At 40.1% G+C, this 19,536-nt stretch overlaps 1 protein-coding gene across 7 annotated transcripts in view; it reads right to left on the bottom strand.

Moving 5' to 3' along the window:
* The window catches only part of ENOX1 (ecto-NOX disulfide-thiol exchanger 1), a 309,445-nt gene that overhangs the window by 14,044 nt on the left and 275,865 nt on the right, over positions 1–19,536 (bottom strand). For 6 of the 7 annotated variants that reach the window (XM_066176215.1, XM_066176214.1, XM_066176217.1 and 3 more), the window contains 2 exons: positions 14,002–14,109; positions 9,277–9,333 (listed from right to left, as the gene is read on the bottom strand). In XM_066176215.1, coding sequence (XP_066032312.1) covers positions 9,277–9,333; positions 14,002–14,109 — 165 coding nt within the window. The remainder of the gene's footprint in view (positions 1–9,276; positions 9,334–14,001; positions 14,110–19,536) is intronic. The other variant, XM_066176219.1, reaches the window with a different exon arrangement.

Below are 19,536 nucleotides of genomic sequence, written 5' to 3'. Positions count from 1 at the left end.
GGACTATATGCTCAGTGTAGCTGCAAGTTGATTCCATGGAGCTGTGACCACCTTGTCTTCATCAGGCTGCCAGGATCCGGCATCTCCCAAAACCAGTAATACTTGGTTTGGGCCAAATGTCTCTAATACTTTTTTTAATGGAACTTGTTCTCCTTCCTCGGCTACACACTGTGTTGTGATGTGTGAAAATTTGGTTGTGTCTGAACTCTGGAAGTAACTTAAAATTGTTCTAACTTAAATAAATATTCTGTGTGGTACATAGCTCTTCTCTCAGTCTGTCCCCTTCAGTGACTGTTTCTGACTCTCTGCTGACTACTCCTCTAAAAATACTCTGACTAGAAAATTGCTCATAATTTTGATTAATATCATTCTTTTGTTGCTTCAAATGAGTTATCTTGTGCTGGTGAATTAACTACTTCCTAGAAAGCTTGTCTTTTACATGGTCCTGGCTCCTCACAGCCTAAGAATTGATTTTAGAAAAGTGGCTAGCACTAAGTTAAATGGCCTTGTGACACTCTGTCTATATGCAGAGAGGTTTTTTGACCTTTTCTATTTGTACTGGGATAACTCAGTTTACAGTGAAAATATGCAGTGGTGCATCATATATGAAAAGATTAAGGCAAGGAATGAGGCATCCAACCATCTTCCCAAAACCAGAGCTCTCACAGGTAGCTAGTGCCACTGTAAGAGTTAGCACCAGGTAAAAATTAATTAAAAGAAAGCCTTTGCTTTTCAGTGTCTTTTTCCAGCGTCTTACAAGATCTTTCTCCTTCTACTACCTACCTAGTAATGCAGAAGGACATATTTGCCATATTCTGCACTGCTGGTGAATATGACTGGTCTATTATTAGAAATGATAGACACCAGGTTGCATCTTTTCATTCAAATCAAGCCTAAACTTGGTAACTTATTTTGTTCTGTGCAAGAAGCCGGTGTTGGTTTTGTCAGAAACAGCACATTGTAAAGAACTTTTAAAGGACACTCATATAGAAATTTATTTTTAAAATACACTAATATAGTATTTACCACTATTGTAAATTTAAGAGTGCACTGGCATTGACAAATAAATGGTTGAAAACCTGAAAAATTATCTGGCATTAAATTATATGAACAGCAATGTAGACAAATTAGAACTGTGAATGTAAGACCTTGCGCATGAAAAACTTCAAATGGATGGATCTAAGGTTTGTTTATCTGATTTGTTCTACATAATAGAAGCATTTTCAGGAGTGAATATTAACTGTATTATGATGCTCTTGACATCCTATTTTTCTGATCCATTTGCCAGAGAGATGCTTTCAACTTCTTCATTATAAAGCTTTTACTATTGTATCTTTCACCTGCTGAGTTTTAGGCAACTAGCAGTAATTTGAAAATGCTTTTCGCATCGAAACTATCTCTTTGTATTTTTTTCATTGTATTTGAGCCCATTTATTTTATGGGAATGTACATATGCAAAATACAGATGACTAATAGGAAAGCTACTTCATGCTCATTTTCAAAAGTATGATCAGGTTGCTTCATTTTCTAAAGCTGGATTTATGTGTAGGTTCCTGATGTCTTAACACAGATGTTTTACATGATGTAAAGGTGGTTGCTTTGCAAGATAAAAGGTAATTGTAATTTTGGACAATTTGTTTTAGGGAATTGCAGCAAACCAATGGCTGGCTGAATGAAAGCATCACTTGCCCACCAGCCCTGCTGAAGTCATTGTGGGAGGAGGTACTTCATGTTTACTTGAGATTCAGAATATGTGAAAAACCTTTGAAATGGTCTTTAGCACAAATATTGTTCTTGCAATCTCCTCTAGAATGATGCACTTCCAAAAAAAAAAAAAGTTAGAGAGAGAGAGAGAGAAAAAAAAAAAAAAAGGCAGTTTGTTTCCCTTCTGGGACTTGTAGAAGTTTTGAAAATTACTTTGTTGAAATAAAAAGAAGTAATAGGCAGGGGAAAACAACGTTAAATGTCTTATGAGAGTGAATGGTTTTCTTTATGGATTTGTATTTGAAAGATATTAACCTTAGGAATCTCCACATCTGAATATGCAAAATGTACTTAAACACTTCGGAGTTTTTATTCCTTTGGAGTGGATCTTGATCAGGATGCCAAACTCTTTCTGAGGTTACTTAGAGGGACTTGGGAATATTGTTTGATGAGGAGATCAACATGACCCAGCAATGTGAGCTTGCAGCCCAGTGTCCTGGGCTGCATCAAAAGAAGAGTGACCAGCAGGGCAAGGGAGGGGATTCTGCCCCTCTGCTCTGCTCTGGTGAGACCCCACCTGCAGTGCTGCATCCAGCCCTGGGGCACCGAGCATAGGAAGGACATGGACCTGTTGGAGAAATGCCAGAGGAGGGTCATGAAGATGATAAGAGGGCTGGAGCAACCCTCATGTGAGCACAGGACAATTGGGGTTGTTCAGCCTGGAGAAGAGATGGTTCTAAGGAGAGACCTTGGAGTATCTTCACATAACTAAAGGGGGCTGCAAGAGAGCTGGAGAGGGACTTTTTACAAGGTCATGCTGGAACAGGACAAGTAGAAATGGCTTTACACTGACAGGGTAGGTTTAGATCAGATTCGAGGAAGAAATTCTTTACAGTGAGGGTGGTGAGACACTGGTGTAGGTTGCCCAGAGAACGGCAACCTGTGTATGCCCCATTCCTGGAAGTGTTCCAGGCCAGGCTGGATGGGGCTTTGAGCAATCTAGTCTAGTGAAAGCTGTCTCTGCCCATGACAGGGGATTGGAACTAGATGATCTTTAAAGCCCTTTCAAATGAAAGCCATTCTACAAAGAGTGGCTCTTGGGAATATTGAAGCTCCTTTCTCACTTCTGCCACTTTTTTCCTGTCCATTCCTTGAAAGCCAGTTCGAAGGTGCGCAAGTGTGGTGTACAACCCCCAGGACTGCTGCAGAAGGTTTGTGGCTGAAGCAGAGGTGGCCCATCATCCTTCAGGTGGTTGCGGGGGAGCCTGATCACTCTGACAAGCCAATCTGCCTTGCACACTGTGTGGGTTAAGCACACAGCTGCATATGTATAAGGCTGAATGTTATTCCTCACAAGAAATGACAGGATGACTCCTGTATACGTGTGCAGTATAAATACTTGGGGAAAATGCTTTGGGATGAAAGGTTCCACATAATCATCAGATATTATTAAAATGTCAGGTAGCTCTGGGCATTGAAGGTCTGTCTCCCTGTGGAGCTCATATGAAATTTAAAGTAAAAAACTTTTGTGATTTGCTGAGTGGGTGGCTGAATGGGTTTTATCATTGTGTCTCAGAGTTCTCTTTCTCCTCCCTCAGAAGATCAGAATTCACTGCAATCAAAAGCCAAGTCACTCTGACACTCTTAATTAGGGACACGGGAAATGGTGTGATTTCTTGCTGCACATTAACAAAGGGGTTATTGCTACAGCCCAGAACCACTTCAGGCAACACATTCTGTGTCAGAATATACTTTGGTCTGCTCCCTATTTGCTCCCGGTAGGGTTCAATCATGGCTGGAATCTCAGAGACTGTGATTTAGACAGCAGAGACATCTGTACCATGCTAATGAAACTCTCGCTGTCTTCTGAAATGGCAAACCAGGGCTGGGGTGGCAAAGGGGGAACTTGGGGAGATTTGATCTATCAGTGTAAAAGAACTTCTGAAAGCTGAGTGGGCTCTTTGATATCATCCTAAACAGCCCGTTAAGCTCCTGCAACTTTTCAGGCCTCGTGGTATTGAATTCAGGAGGTGGTCATTCCTCATGCCTGTCGCAGTAACTAGGAAAGCTGCTGATCTGCGAACGGTCAGAGCTGCTTGAATCTATCATGCTCCATGTGCCTTAAATTGAAGGAAATGAGAAGAAATGAGTGATGGAAGCGCTACAAATAAATGTCTGGAATGGAAAAGGTAGGGAGTAGAAAGAGGCACAGCCACCCCTCACCCCCGGCCCCACCAGGACCAAAGAACCTAAATACAAACCATAAAAGTGTCTCTCTAAAGCCCCCCTGATGGCTCCAGTCCAGTCATGGTAAGGGTCCTTGCACCTCCTCCTAATGACACCACACACCCATGATGAGAAACCAAACCCCACTTCTCTCTTCTCAAGGAGCTGTTGTCATGCCGGCACTCTCCATTATTCCTGCTTGCTCTCTTTAAATGCTTTCAGAATGGAGCATTTACAACAAAAGGAGCTGGAGGATGCCGATAGTCCGTGTTCTTTTCTTCTCAGGTGTGGCAGAGAGACAACCCCCAAGTTCTGGCATTCCCTGCAGGGTATGTCAGCCTTGAGCTCATGGGTACTGAGAGGCTGCCAGGACCCTTTCGTTAACCTCTAAAGCACCCAGGTGTCATCACCTCAGTTTCTGCAATGCCCAGTCGCACCCATGTGATCCACAAATGCCTGCTGCAAGGCCAGAGGACTTCATTGTGGGGAGCCCAAGGGGATTTTCTGGCCTGTAACTTTAGACACAAATTGCTCTTATATAACCCATATTGAGCACATGGATTTTTGCAAGCCTGTGCTGTTCTGGGAAGAGCAAGCCTTTTGATAAGTGGGATAACCAGGAAATGACTGTTGCACGCACAAGGAAGTGAAGCAGAAGAATCAGCAATCACTTGGAATCTTCATCACTAAAGATGACCAACTTCTTTCCACACTCCCAAACTACTGGGATGATTTTTCACTCTTCTAGCTCCTACTCCTCTCCCTGGTTCAGGGCCCTTTCCATCTTAACAAGCTCAATGTGATGCTACCACGCTGAGTGGAGCTGCCACATCAAATGGCATGTGTGTACTAACACATACACTAATATGAGACATTCACAGGTCACACCTTTGGATGCCTAAATTAAAGCTTTGCATAGTGAAGTACAAGCAGCGAACTCTGATGAGTTTGATGGAATTTCAGACTTTTCCAAAAGTTGAAGGGGGTTAAATTAAGCTTTTTAAATCTTTGCCCAACTTTTTACAAAAGTAAGCCTCACTTAAGAACCATCTTTTATTTGATGAAGATTATCAGTGATTAACCTACTCTATGAAAAGAGAAATCTAGGGTGCAGTTAGGAATATCATCACTTTCAGAGTAGTATAAAGTGAGAAATGCATTGCCCCCCTCCTCAGAGTCAGGGATCATCAGGAAACTGCTTTAAAAGCAAATACAAAAGACAAAAATTAAAGGAAGAATCAACATTAAATGTAAGATGCTTGGCTGAACTCAAGAAATGCTCTGACAACAGCTTCAAGCATTCAAATGGAAAAATGCATCCCTATTTAATATTATTGATTTCTTGTCTGGAGAAAAACCCACAGAACATTGTGTCCAAGCTGCAGGAGACACTAACTGAAGGCAGACAGATGAATGTGGTCAAAATCAGTACTTTGTTCAAACAATGAAAATCAAACAGAATAAAAGCTGGTCAAAAAACCCTGTGGTGAAATCAATTTTACTCTCTGAAATATATTCATTTTATTATGTCTTGGGGATAATGAGGTAACACTAAAAGTCTTTTGGCAAAATTATGACTTTTTAACCTGATGGGGATTTCTTTAGTGGCTTCAACAATATCAGGACTTTGCCATGAAATTGCAATCGGCATTCAGAATGCTTCTGTGACCATTAACCATGTCTTGCTTTGGTCTGAATGTGGCAAACTGATACTCTTGATTACAATTTTGCAGCACTTTTACAAAGGGTAGAAGTTACTCACAGCAGCCAACCAAGGAAGGCAGACAGCTGACAAGGGAGAGCAACAAACTCCTGTAAGATCACCGAGTAATTCTAAAATGAGATGTGCATAAAAAACATCTTCCTTTCTCCATTTACAATAGAGGGATACCATGGATGTTAAACTTCGGACCCCCAAACCAGGGACGTATTCATTGTATTGGCATGCAGTGCCATATCTATACTGAATTCAGCACCAAGCAAAAGGAGATCTTTGATGAAAGCACAGAATTAGTTTATGCAATAGAGGCTTCACAGAAAGCCCTGAACTTAGAGAAAGAGTAGAAGAATAAATTGTCTTTGTAGATTTTGTCACAAAATATGTGATAAGTATTTTCAGTTTGCAAAATGGTCTCTACTCGAGCACAGCTCCCAAGTGAGATTATTTTTTTCATGTTGGGTGTATTCAGGTCCCAAGAGTCTGGGAACATCCTTGCAGAGGATTATATCTGAAATTATGATTGTCCATTGGTCATTATTTTCACTTCAGTTAAGACAGAGATGTGAATGAAATACCATTATGTACAGCAATGAAGAGGAAATGAAAAGGGGGTCAGATTAGAAGCAAGGACTGATCTCTTCCAAAGCACAGGACTGATGGAAATGAGCACTCAGTGACAGCACCTCTGGCAGTGCTGGCTGTTGAAGTCTCTGTTAACATCAGGCCAGAATTTCGGGCTTTGTGTACTGCCTGAGCCCAACATTTGGCCTTTCTTGACACAGAGTATAGCTGGGAAATGTCAACAGCCATAACAAATATTACTGCATGTACCTGGCAAATCACTCATAAAACACCCTTATGACTCTGCACAGAACCTTGTAAGATGGTTTGGCTTTCTGGAAATAACAGATGTACTGGCAACACACTAAAATTTTGGTCTATCCTACCCCCTCAGATTTGTGCGTAAACTGACATGCAGGAAATGAGACATTGCAATTGTTCCAGCCTCTTAGCCAACTTAGTTAGTTTTCCTGCAAAAACAAGAGGGGAAAAAAAAATGAAGGTCAATTTGTAGGTTGGGCACCTAATTACTTCAGGAGGGAAGTTTTTGTTTTTCCAAAGGTGTCCAGATCCTTGTCTCCCTTTCAGGATGGTCTCACATAATGAGTATGTAGAAGACCAGGATAGGTCTAAGTATACATTTTCATCTGTACCTGTTTTGCTAAGAAAAATATTTCCACGTTTTATTTTAAATAACATTATTTTTAATGTAAAAGATGTTGCCGATTAGTGCCATCAGAAGAAATCCTGAGTGAAGAAAGTTATCTTTAATGTTATAGGATAGGATTTCTTGATGCGTACGCACTGGGCCTAAAGTTTCTTCTGTCCTTTCTAGGAGCCTCATTTTCTGCAGAGTAAGTAATCTAAATATGTCACAGTGGGAAGATAAGATTGTGTGTTCAGTGTACAGGCATAAGTTGCCATTTTTCCTTACCAACACCTCCCACTATTGCTCAGCATTTAGAGGTATTTCATTTGCTGAATTCAACCTGTCATCTGTAACAAATTTGTCCTAATCCAATTATATGCATCACCATTCACTGAGAACCACGTAGGAGCCACCAAGCCTTCTCTTTGATCAGCCCTGATTTGCACAGTGGCCAGGGGCAAAACCCATGGAGTCCGCTGAGAATATACGTGGAGACAACCTCCAAGGCACAACACCTGAGTGCTACATATTTGATATAAATGACAATTGTTTAAAAGGCACTTCAGCTTCCATTTTACAAAGTTCATTATTGTAGCAAATGTTTTAACACCAGTTCTTTCCCTCTATTTCTCCATTTCCATTTGTACTGCTGTGCTTTCTCTGATTTCATGGCGGTATTATTGTTGAATACATGGCTGTGACTGTGACTCTGTAATTGTAACTATCTGGTTTCCTTCTTTGCCATTAATCTAGGTATTGACTTCTTTTCTTAAGAGTCATATATTGCTACGAGATCAGCTGGGGAAGAGCTCATGGAAAAGAGGGGCAGAAAAAAGGGTTTATATCCTATGGAAAATTCAGGATTTTGAGGAACTTGTGCAATTGCAAACTGGATCAAAATATTATATTTTGAAAAATTTACCGTTAATCAATGATTCTGAAATATTTTGTTTGAGATATCTAGAAATGATGTATCAAAATGCACTCTTTACACAATTGAAATGTTTTCTTTTAATGCCATTTCAACCTTTATATTAAATAAACATAAAACTTTCAAGCACTTCTGTTTATCCAGTTACATTTGAGCCGAAATGGTACAACTCAAAGCTCTCAGGTAATTTCCCTTTATAACATTTCAATACTGCAAAATATTGTTTCATCCACATTTTTGGTGAGGAAGTAAGTTCTTATAGAGACTTTCTAAGACATACATATAGATATTCCTCTACGATTTCCTTTGGGAAACCTCCAACCAGCTAATGTACAATGACCAGTTTTAAGCTAGCATATGTGAATATTGCAAGATCATAGTTGGATAAATGTATTTCTGGTTTGTAAACAGAATCTTTCAAAGGAGCAATGGGATGCTGTGCAGACAGACTGCAGCTGCAGATTTGTTGGAGCTATCAGACAATATTGAATGTCTCCTGTCCAAACGCTGAGAGCTATGAGGCTCTATCGACTTCACTGCAGAAACGGATCACAATGAATGAGATTTAGGAAAGGATTAAAAAAACGAGGACAACATTTCCTTATCAAAAAAGCAGTTCACAAAATTTGAGCCTTCCATTCAGTTTTAAAATAAAGCTGTTTTCCTGACTGAGCCATTAGACAACACATGGACTAAAATAGATGTTAAAATATATATAATTATTTGAACTGTTGCTAGTTCACTTGGCCAGGAGGAAGATATAGTATATAATCGGTTTTAATATTCATCTGTTTATGACAAAGCACAAGACTGCATGGTTTGGACAATAAACATAGCAGGAAACTTTCCTTTTTTTTCCTCTTCTCCCTTTACGGAAATTGCTGTTTTGACAGCAATCATTAAGGGAATAACAGAAGAAAGTTTTTTTTTGTTTGTTTTTTCTTTGGCAGCAGGTTTTAAAAAACACGACCTAAGGAATCCTTTAATGTTTTTTGGACAAAATAATGATTCAATGAATTAATTTAGTCCTCTTGTGAGTATTAACTGTTTCAAAATTATACACATATACAAACCACTTCACTTGGAACTGAAATATGGCCAGGCTTGCTCAGCTGCAAGGCAGCAGTCACAGAGACAAATGACATAACTTTGTAGCTTGAATAATCCTGGACAGGACACTAAGGAAAAGCATTTCTTTTGCAGTCGTTTCCATGGTATCTTTAACACCCACATAGAGCAAGTAGGACACTGGTTGTTAAAGTCTCATCCAAATAAATCCTACAAAGTAAATTGCATGGAACCTAATTTATTTACCTTGAATGAAGTTTGCTGGGATTTGAACCTGTGGCTTCAATAAAAAAAACTAGACACTTCAAACCTGGTGTGCAAGTCTTTCAGCCTTTCTATCAGCTTTAAGACATACATAGTAAATTTGAGACCATACACGTACATGTACTAAATCTATACATAGATAAATGTACCTACATTTGCTTGAGATTCATCGTGCCCATTGATTTCTGCTAATTCCTTGGCGCTTTTTAACTGCAAAGAGTGAAAAAAAAAACCAAAAGAAAACAGAAAAAAACAAGCACATTACTTCAGTATTTCACACAGTTATCTTTGATTTATTTGAAGGAACATTTTATAAAGCTTCCAATGAGAAAAACAGATGGAGCATATAATTCTAATGAGTTTTTGCTCAAACTGTTTTGAAACCAACATACTTAAGGCTTGATAGGTTGGCAAAAAAAATAAAAAAAAATAAAAATAATAGGACTGGGTCATTATTTTTTAAATAATAAGATTAGAAAGTAGTTTCAAGGCATAAAAGGTGCACAGATTTCTCTCTCAAGAATAATAAACAATTTATTTTCCCATTGTTGTTGCTATTAATTTAAACTTTACAATATTTGAAAGTTGCCACTAGCTAAATAGTGTTTTGCCAATGATTACTTTTGAATGATATATTTTGAGGTAAGATGCCAAAGTGCTGCTATACAATGTCTTCCCGACAACGTACCTAAATAACTGACATGGCTCCTGGGTATGATGGAAAAGGAGGGAAAGTGAAAAACAGCTCTTTTATTTAACCATTGGCAGGAAGAACCGAGGAGACACTGCAAATATATGACCTGAACAAAACAGGCGTTTTTTTCCCTCATGAATTAGCTTTTAGGGGAAAATACAAGATTGTATTGGGAATTGCAAAGATCACTCTCAGGAGATATAAGGAAAGTCTTAGCTCACATCTTGAGCCATGGTGAACTATGCTGTCGTTCATCCTGTGATTGAGCAAACAGAGCAAAGAGGAGACACTGCAGTTCTTCTGAGCCTATAAGCCATGGAAGTTTGTACACTTCAATGAAACTCAAAGAATTATTTGCTCTTTAGGTTGAGCTCAGAAGAGTAATGGTTTTATTGTAATTTAATTCACGATATCATGTGGAGGAGGGGGATGGAGGGAGAAGGGAGGGATGGGGAACAATAAACACAGTTTTCCTTAGAATTCTCTCTTTTGCCAAAGAAGCTGGGTTTGATGCAACTGTTGACTCTATAGTCATGGCTCTGATTGGCAACAACACTAATATGCATTGATTAGGGTCTGACTCAGAAGTGTTGGTGGACTACCATCCTAGGGAGATTGGTTACCTCCATCACATTTTTGCTGCATGGCAACAACAGGTGAACTGAGTGTGATCCAGCTCTCAGCTGTTCAGTTTCCAGTATGATAATTAAGGTAAGCAGGCCATGGTCTGTTTGTACCTTATTATGCAGGGCTGTGAACTACACCAAATCAGGAACTACTGCTCAAGCCACTAAACCAGTCCTGATGGAGAGGGAAGAGGGCAACACTTGCTGATAAATTAGTACAAAGGATATCTGGGGACTGCAAAATCATCAGGTCTCCAGGTTCAATTCACTGAAGCTCATCGTTCAAAAGCCTCAAGAAGTCTGTAATTTGTACTGTCAGCAGGGTGGTGCATTTCCAATGAATACTACGTGTTTTCTCTACTCTGAAAAAATAACCATCCTGTGAAACCACCTCACTGTGAGGATAGCTGGTGGGAATGAGCTGAGATAGCTACTTCCAGTCAAGCACCAGAATTAGGTATCTATGCATTTCAGTGTGACCAAAAGTGCTGTTTCCTGATTCTGCCAGTTCTTCATTATAGAAATTCAACCACCATGAGCAGTCCTGTTGGGTTCAGCTGAATTACTCATCTAAACATGAGGTCAGGAGAGCATGCTCAGTTCTGTAAAACTGCTCTGCATGCTGACGTGAGTGTCGTGAGTGATCAAGGAATGCTGTTCATTGCTTACACTTTGCCTTTCCCTTTTCAGGTTGATAAAGTGCTGTCACCCCTTGGTGGCTGTGGCTCCCTGGAAAAATGCTCTTCTGGTGACATGCCCCATCCCCATCAGCCACACGTGGGTTTGATGGGAGACTGGGCTCAGTCTGCAGCCCACTTTGGTCTTTCAGGCTTTTGCCCAGCCGTGGTTTCCCTCCATTATCATCCTGGCACTGCTTCATTAATTAATATAATGCAGAGAGGATGCTTGAGCCTCTCCATCTCTTTTATTGCACACCATGCTTCTGAAAAGGATGCCAGAGCTCAGGCAAGAAGGTGTTTGCATCCATGCCAAGTCTAGGACCTCTGCAGAAAGAGGTGGAGGTGAATCAGTGGAGATAATGGTGGAAAGCTTAAGGGTAGAAAGTGTGCAGCTGCATTCCCACAGGTTAAAGGGGTGAAATCCATTTTTTCACCATTTTTTTAAAATTATTATTTAAATTATATTCTTCTCTCACATGTAAATTGAGAAATGCTGGAATAGGAAGCTCAGAAAATTGTACAATATTGGAAAAACAGGACTTGCCTTGCCCCCTAGGGCAAGTCAGGGGAGAGTGTGATGTTGACAGTGGAGAGTGTGCTGAGGCAACACACAGAGCTAGTGCCAGCAACAACCAGGGGCCTGCCTGGAAGGAGAAGGGATGAGGAATTAGAAGTATCTGATAAATTTAATGCTGTGGTGGGGTAGGCCTGACTCAAACCAGTGGGCATGGATCCCTCAGACAAGCAGAGCTGATGGCCACGTGCCAGATGTGATTCAGAAGCCTTTTGACTGCAGCAATGCAAGTGGTGCTCTAGCAAGCAGCACTTCTCCCAGCAGGACATCCCAGCCTGGATATGGCGGGGTGGGTGCATGGAGCAGCCATGCTTCGACAGAGCTACACCTCCCCATGCAAACACACCCTGAGTGAGGCAGGGCAGCATCCCTTTGCCAGCTTGGAATAAAAAGGCAGTTTTTAGCAAACCTATCACAAAACCAAGCCATAAAGTCAAGGCAGGAGTCCTGTGTTATTTATTTTTGAAAGAAATGCTCTATTTACTTGGCTCAGTTGGATGATTTTCAGTACCCATTGTGGATAAAATACCCAGATAAGCTGTGGTGCTTGTAAAGGAAAGCTGTGAGTCTTGGCAAGTGGGGGTCATTACTGCTAGGGCTTCTGCTGTTCTGGTAACTTTTGGAACTCATTCAGGGTTCTTGGAGGAGCACACTGGCTGCCTAGCACTCTTCAAGAATTCTGGCTACTTACAGTCTTGGCCTTAGGCGTGTTTCAGAGCTAATTCTCAAGAGAAATGCAGATCCATCCTGCCTTTCTTCCAGCTACTGTTTCGCCTGTCTGCCTAGCATGAGTGCACATTTGATTCGCAATTAGCAAGAGTCTGCAGAGATTCAGAAGTCTGCCCTGGTGGTCCCTACTGGGCCTCACATTGCAAGATCTTCCTATACGTTTTTACAGCATATAATTGCTACAATGATATAAAAATAACTTCATGCAATTCCCATTTTCTTTTTTTTTTTTTTTTTGAAGCACTTTATAATGTTATACCTTAAAAGCCATGTGAAAATGGAAATGAGATGCAATTAACTCAAGAGACCTGGTGGAATCTGTGTCTATAAAGATTCTGTCATTACCAAATCCATTCTTCCTCATGGCATTTTCTGTATTACAGTCTTGCTTTTTCATTTAGGTTATCTCCTTACCATAAGTACTAAGAACATGTATCTGAACATAAAAGCTTCCAGAACCTAAATTATTAGTTTGTAGAATATATTTGTCATTAGATATGTTCAAAGATAAATGTTAAGTGTGGAACAGTGTCCCAGCTTTCATAATGAACATTAAAAAAATCTGAAATTAACATAATTTACTTCTCCTAATATGTACATTAAATGTATGTTCTGTCTGCAGACATATTCAGACATACATGATGAAAAATCTTGAACATAAGAATCATCAGCATTTTGAATCTCTTCCACCTAAGCAATTCAGATCCCACAGACCTTAAACTGCAAATATTTAATGAACCCATCAAATATTTTAGCTGAAAGTTTATATAGAAAGGGTTAAAATAAGGTCTCAAAGCAGAGACTGTGCCTATGCAGCACAGGTGGGTATTTTCAAGTTCAGTGTGTTCAAGCGACATGGTCTACACAGAAAAAGCACATTTGTGCACACTGTGCTTGCACGCAATACATTGTTTCATTTGCAGATTTACAGATTTAGGGCCAGACTTGCTCTTTGCTGTGTAGCTATCCATCTTACTTTCCTTATAAAACAATACTATCAAATATACTTCTCTGTGTCATAGTACACCTTAGTATCAAAGAAGGTGGGATAATCAGATTTACAGAGATTTGGTTCTCACTACTTAAATAAGTGCATTGATAACTACTTTTTTAATGCCATTATGATAATGCCACTGTAACTTTTTTATATACTCATACTTGTGAATTACACAGGAGATGCCAAAATGCTTTTTCAATACTAATCTTATAAGGAAGAGCTGTTTTGGCTCAGATATATTTAACTCCCCCAACCTTTTTTTTTAATTCAGAGAAAAAAACACTTATCACTGAGATCTATGTAGAATACATAAGAGGAAATAGTACCCATGACATGAAATTCAATATTGGATAGTATTAAGTAAGGGTCCCTTTTCACTCTGTTTTCTCAAACTCTGTAAGTCTAACCAGAGCAGACAGACAGGCCACGTAAGCTTAGATCTTGTTCACAGCATATTCTGTGGTCAGACTCCTATGGATGTTGGAGAAGAAGCCATGAGTCTTTGAGTGCTAATGGTTTCGCCTTCCTTCCCCTTAGCCTGCCTAAGCCAGCATTTTCCTCCTGCCAAAATCACTCACCTGTTCCTGCAGGACTTTAAGCATCGCTTGTGTATGCGTTTGCTCTTCCTTTGCTTGCTCCAGTTCGGATTTTTTGTTATTTAATTCTTCCTGTATGCTCAGCAATTGCTGCACAAACAAAAGAAGTTTCCGGTTAGCTTTGTCTGGTTCCAAAGCAGTTTAAAATCCCCAGTTTGACAAATCCTCTTTTCAAACAATATTTTGCAGTCTGCTCCTATATTTATTATTGTTGCATAATCTGCTGTGTCTAAATGGACCAGAGGTAAATTATTTTCATCTGCATCTCCTTCTGTGGCAGTGCACCACGAGTAGTGCATCTGTTAATGCGCATTAAGCTATTTATTACATTAAAGTAGAAACTCCTGGTACAGTAAGTCACCCACAGAGTGACTGTCACATTCATCTGAACTAAAATCTTATTTGTAGAAGTATATGTGGTGGTTTTAATAATACTGGGGTAAACACTATGGTACATAAATAATTTAAAAGCACAGCCCTTTAATATAATTAGTCATTGGCCCACAGCCATTTTCATTCTATGCAAAGCAATATTCTGGAAAGCTTTCAGACTGACTTGCCAAGAAGACAAAAGCTTTTTTTTTTTTTTTTTTTGGTGTGTGTGTATGTGTGTGTGTTGTGCTGCAGTATTTTATTAGATCAGGAAGACTGATGCCCTACAATCAATATATCAGCCAGGAAGACTGCTGATCTACTGTCAAAACAAAAAGCTATGACCAAAATCTATTTTTATGAAGAGAATTCTGGGATGAAGGAGCATATTTGAAACCCCATGTCTCCCGGTCGTGGCTAGCTTTAGATTCTGCATAGATTTATTGTGACTATCAAGAGCAGGTCAGTAGATTTAATTAATTCTGAAATAGCTATATGTTTTTGTATTGATGTGAAGAATGTTAGACACTGATGAAGAGCAAGAGCAGACAAACAGGTTAAAAAAAGAGTTAATGTAGTTTCTCTTAGTGAATAAGAAAGGAAACTATGATTTTCTGGGTCAACGTATTGCTCGTAAACACACTCCATTTAAAGGACTAATTGAACTACTAATTGCTTCACTAACATGCATTACTGATTTAGCCATGTACCTGCATCTAAAACTGAGTTTATGGTTGTGCTTAGGGCTGGTGGCTGACTCAAACTGATGTTGCAAGTGTTCATCTTCTTGGTAAGTTACAGACAGCAAACCTAGAAAAAATCTTGTTCCACTGCACTGGAAGTCCCAGGCATCAAAGGACAAGGTGTCAGGATTGTTTTCAGAGTGACTTGGAAACATTTCAGGGACTGGTGGAGTTATTGGTAGTGTATTTCTCTTGTAAGTGAACATCAGTATGATGGATTAATTCAGCCACTGAAGTAAAAATACACATGGGTATATCTCTGATTATATCTCACACACTCTACAGTCCAGCTGAGTTGGTTAGCTTTTTGATGGATCATGCTGCCTGGACTGTTCCCTGGGAACCTTCAAGAGACACTCTGGTATGTGTTTGCACACTACCACAGCACAAGATCATTTTGAATCTCGAGATTTTTTCATGAAATAAATAGGTCTCTTCCACTGATTTTGTGTGGAAAACTCAACTTTGGCATTTCTCAAACGGGGATGTGTTCACCTTGCCTGTTGGGTACTACTTCCCACATTTTCAGAAGATACACTGGATTTGTGTACAATGCCATAGGTCACATGCTGATACCCATGCAGGTTCCCATACAGAAGAGACCATCTAGCCACCCCATGTAAACTCATAACATACCTTTAAGGCTCGCCTAGGATAGTTCTAGCTGATGTCTGCAATTTAGAAAGAATGGACTTCAGTCCTCAGAAGAGAAGCAGAGAACAAAAGACACCAGAAAGATGCCATAAGCCCTCTCAATGGTCACTAGCTGAAACACCTAAGGTGTGATAAGTAACTGTCACCTAACAGCAGCTGGTGAGCTGTCCTCTCCCTGAAACCTGTTTGACCTCACACCTGAACATATCATGCGAAAGGGGCCTTTGACCCTATTTCAGAGTCTTCTCTGAGCAGTTATGTCTCATGAGTGTGGCCAGACTCCACCTTCATACTGGTTGAGAGAATTTTACTCCAGCTTCTGGGGGAAACCCTACAGGCCATCCTTTTGAATAACATAAACTCACATCTGTAAGATCCCAAGTGAGTTTTCAGTTCATCTTGCCCCTGAAAAACCCTTCACTACTGAATGACTGTTACAGAGAGAAAGCCAAGATTGACTCTTGGGTTGAATTTGTTTATATAACTGAACTTAAACCTCCGTCTCTATCCCACCCACCCCCATGGTCCTTCCATGGCCATGTTTCACTCATTGCGGATCAGCTCACAAACTTCCACTGTTTTATTTTCACATCTCTCACTGTCATATCCCACTGTGATTTAGTCTAATTATCCATCCCTTCTTTTGACCCTGACTTTTCCTGTTTTTCATTTCAGGCGATTTTTCCAAAACTGTCCGAGCATGGGAGGAATTGTTGTTGAAGACACTGACAGCATGAGAGAAAGAGGGAGATGTGATGCTTTGCATCTTTGTACTTGGCTCTGGACCAGTGAAAATACCCAACATTATCAGTTTTCCTGGGGTAAAAGACTATGCATTCTTATTGGAGTATAAACTATAAAGAGCTTGATATGAGATAAAACCTTCTAGCAGTCCTAGTGGTTAAGCTGTCAACTATTGGAGGTTTACTGTGCATGCCTAGGCTCCAAAGACAGTAAATGTGTCCTATTTTCACAGGAAAGCAGAGTAACTGTAACTAAAATATCCCATTTCCAGTCATACACAAAGTTTTTCATTCACAGGACTGGGACCTTCCCATTCAACCTCCAGAGATGTCAAAATTATTTAAAATTTGGAGCCATCCTTTGGGGGTTTAACTTTCTTTTTCTCTCCCTCATATTTATCTCTAAAAGCTGCAGAACCTGCTAATTTTGCATGGGTTGGGTTTGGATATTTCTTTTTCCTGAGTGGTTGATGATGCCACCCGGAAGTTGTAACAAGGAGCTATACCTGCCAAACAGCATATTTTTCTCTTTTAGTCTCATTTTGAAAAAAAAATAAAAAATAAAAAATAATAATAAAAAAAATAAATGTGACTGAAAAAATATCAACCTAAGATAGATGAGCAGCCTGAAAAATTTCAGTACAAACGCGTGATGTTTGGCAAAGTTACAAGCAAATGGGAAAAGGATCTTACACTGGCAGAAATGAGACAAGTTTCATAACAAGGACTGCTGTCATACCTGCTTCTAAACAGACAGGCTTTCCATAAAGATTATAATGAATGATGCCAAGATGCAGGCATTAATTATTCAGAATGACTTGGTTTTTCATACATACATCTGCTTATTAAAAATTGATCCTATAGATATTTCTTCTGCCCTTCAAATTTCTTGCAATTTTATACCACAATCAATCAAAAGTAAAAAAAAAATATTCTTTGGTTTAATGATTATGCTGTCTGATACTGTTCCACCTACTTTGCCATCTCACACAGCCTTTCTGCCAGTTTCCCTTTGTAGGAAACTGACCTACACCAATGGTCACCACAGCTACACAAGTGTCTGTTCTTTCAATCCTGTCTCACATCTTTGGCCATTCCTTTTAAGCCCTGATATTCTCAGCTTTGTGACACAGCACTCAGACAGAAGTTCCCCAGTTTTATGAGGCAAATAACTGATTTCATAGCTATACAGCCAGGAAATACCTGGATCATATTTCTGGTTTATTCCATGCCCCCAGTGTGCAATTCTTTGGGTCTGCGAGGTTGCCCTGCATGTTATGCAAGTGTCTTTTCCCTTTTCCCAAAATGCAAGTATCAGAAAGAGGAAAAGCACATCACAGAGCTCATCACAGCTCTGATGATCATGAAGAGAGACATCTGCAGAGCTCCACCAGTAGCAGCCTGGAAGCTCAACTGGTCTACGTGCAACCAAAAGCGTTTGTCACCATGGGCCGCCAGCTTGACCCTAGGAGCTGGAGCTGTGTAGTAGGATCAGATCAGACTGGCAGACATCACTAATATCCTCTTACTGGTATTTCCAAAGAGGAGATGGAAAAGCCAAAAAGAATTAACCTCCTGGTTGTCTGTCCAGAGATCTATCAACATTTTAGACCACCCCCAAAAAACGCAAGACATTGCTTCCAGTGGCAAATCTGGAACTGGTCTGTGTAGAAATGGTAGATATCACTATTCCATGTTAAGCTTCCTTCATTCACAAGGACCAAATCCTCCCTGTGCATAATAAGTGGGTAGCTAATTTCATTATGTGGGGCAAAAGAGGGTGTGTGTTTTATTTTGACTTCTTTTTTTCCACACATTCCCACTCCTGGCTGAATCCCTGCCAGAGACAGTTCAGTACCACCCATATTGCACAGATCTCAAAAGCGCAGAGAGAAAATTACCATCTTAAACCAATCTTTGCGGCTTCTGAAACATTAAATATAGATGGCATTATTGAAGCCAGCTGAATTACTCAGGCTGTGTACAATGCAGTGCCAGTGTGGCCAAGAATGCTAACAACTGAGCAGCACACACTGCCTCGGAATATGTGAGAAGTCCTAAAGGGAAACTAATAGCTTGCTGTTGTGCAGCACTGTGCAGCCATGAAATACTCCTTCTCTTGCCTCTCCTCCTCCCTGCCCACAGCTCTTCATTGCTCCCCAAAAGGCAGTGTGGATTTGAGTATAAAATATGGACATACCTAGAAGTGTGGTCGCATGCCAAACCTACTTGGACAGACAAGGATCCCAAAGGAAAGCATGATTTCCAGCATGAAACTAACAATTTTGCATGTAAAGAAAAGGGAGGCAGATCAGAAGTGACCGCAGGGCCTGAGGCTGTACCTAGGGTGCTGTAAGGCTGACAGAATAATGGAAAAGGAAAACCAGCATTTGCCAAAAGTTTAGCAGTTATACTGCTGAATGGTCCTGCCCCTGCTATTCTGTTTATGATTTTCTCTACAGCTGGTTGAAATGAAGTATGAAAAGGTTGCAAAGATCTTAAAGAAAGGACAGTAAGGAGGAGCAGACAGAAGAACACCTCTGGTGTGGGAGCACTGACATTGATCACAGGCTATGCAGGCAGTTTCAGCAAACCCAACCTGTTCAGCCACAGGAAGGAGGCACAGACTCTCACATCTATGGAGTCTCTGAAATTAGTGTATCAGTCAAACAGAGATCTTCTTACATAGCTTAACTGAGCCAACTCAGTTGAATGGTCATCTTCAACAACCAGGGAACTTAGGCAAACTGGATTCTACTGCTCTTATAATGTGTAGGAGAAACATATTACTCTCCACTTACTACCTATAGGAAATATATCCCCATATAGGAAAAATGGAATCATTAGATGCCTAAAAAGAAGGTGGAACTTATGTATCTCAAATAGGCAGGCTATATCTCAACAAATCCCACTTTTTTCAGTCCAAAAGAAACCAAGGCATGCATATAAAACAGTAACCTTGGGAAGAAGAACTCACTTGTGCAAAAGTGAAGTCCTTTCCCTGA

This window comes from Chamaea fasciata, unplaced genomic scaffold, assembly GCF_029207755.1.
Source record: "Chamaea fasciata isolate MVZ Bird 193981 ecotype frontalis unplaced genomic scaffold, bChaFas1.0.hap1 SCAF_2, whole genome shotgun sequence".
Taxonomy (NCBI): Eukaryota; Metazoa; Chordata; class Aves; order Passeriformes; family Sylviidae; genus Chamaea; species Chamaea fasciata.
The sequence above is the reverse complement of the archived record's forward strand: the minus strand, read 5'-3'. Positions and strand labels throughout refer to the sequence as shown.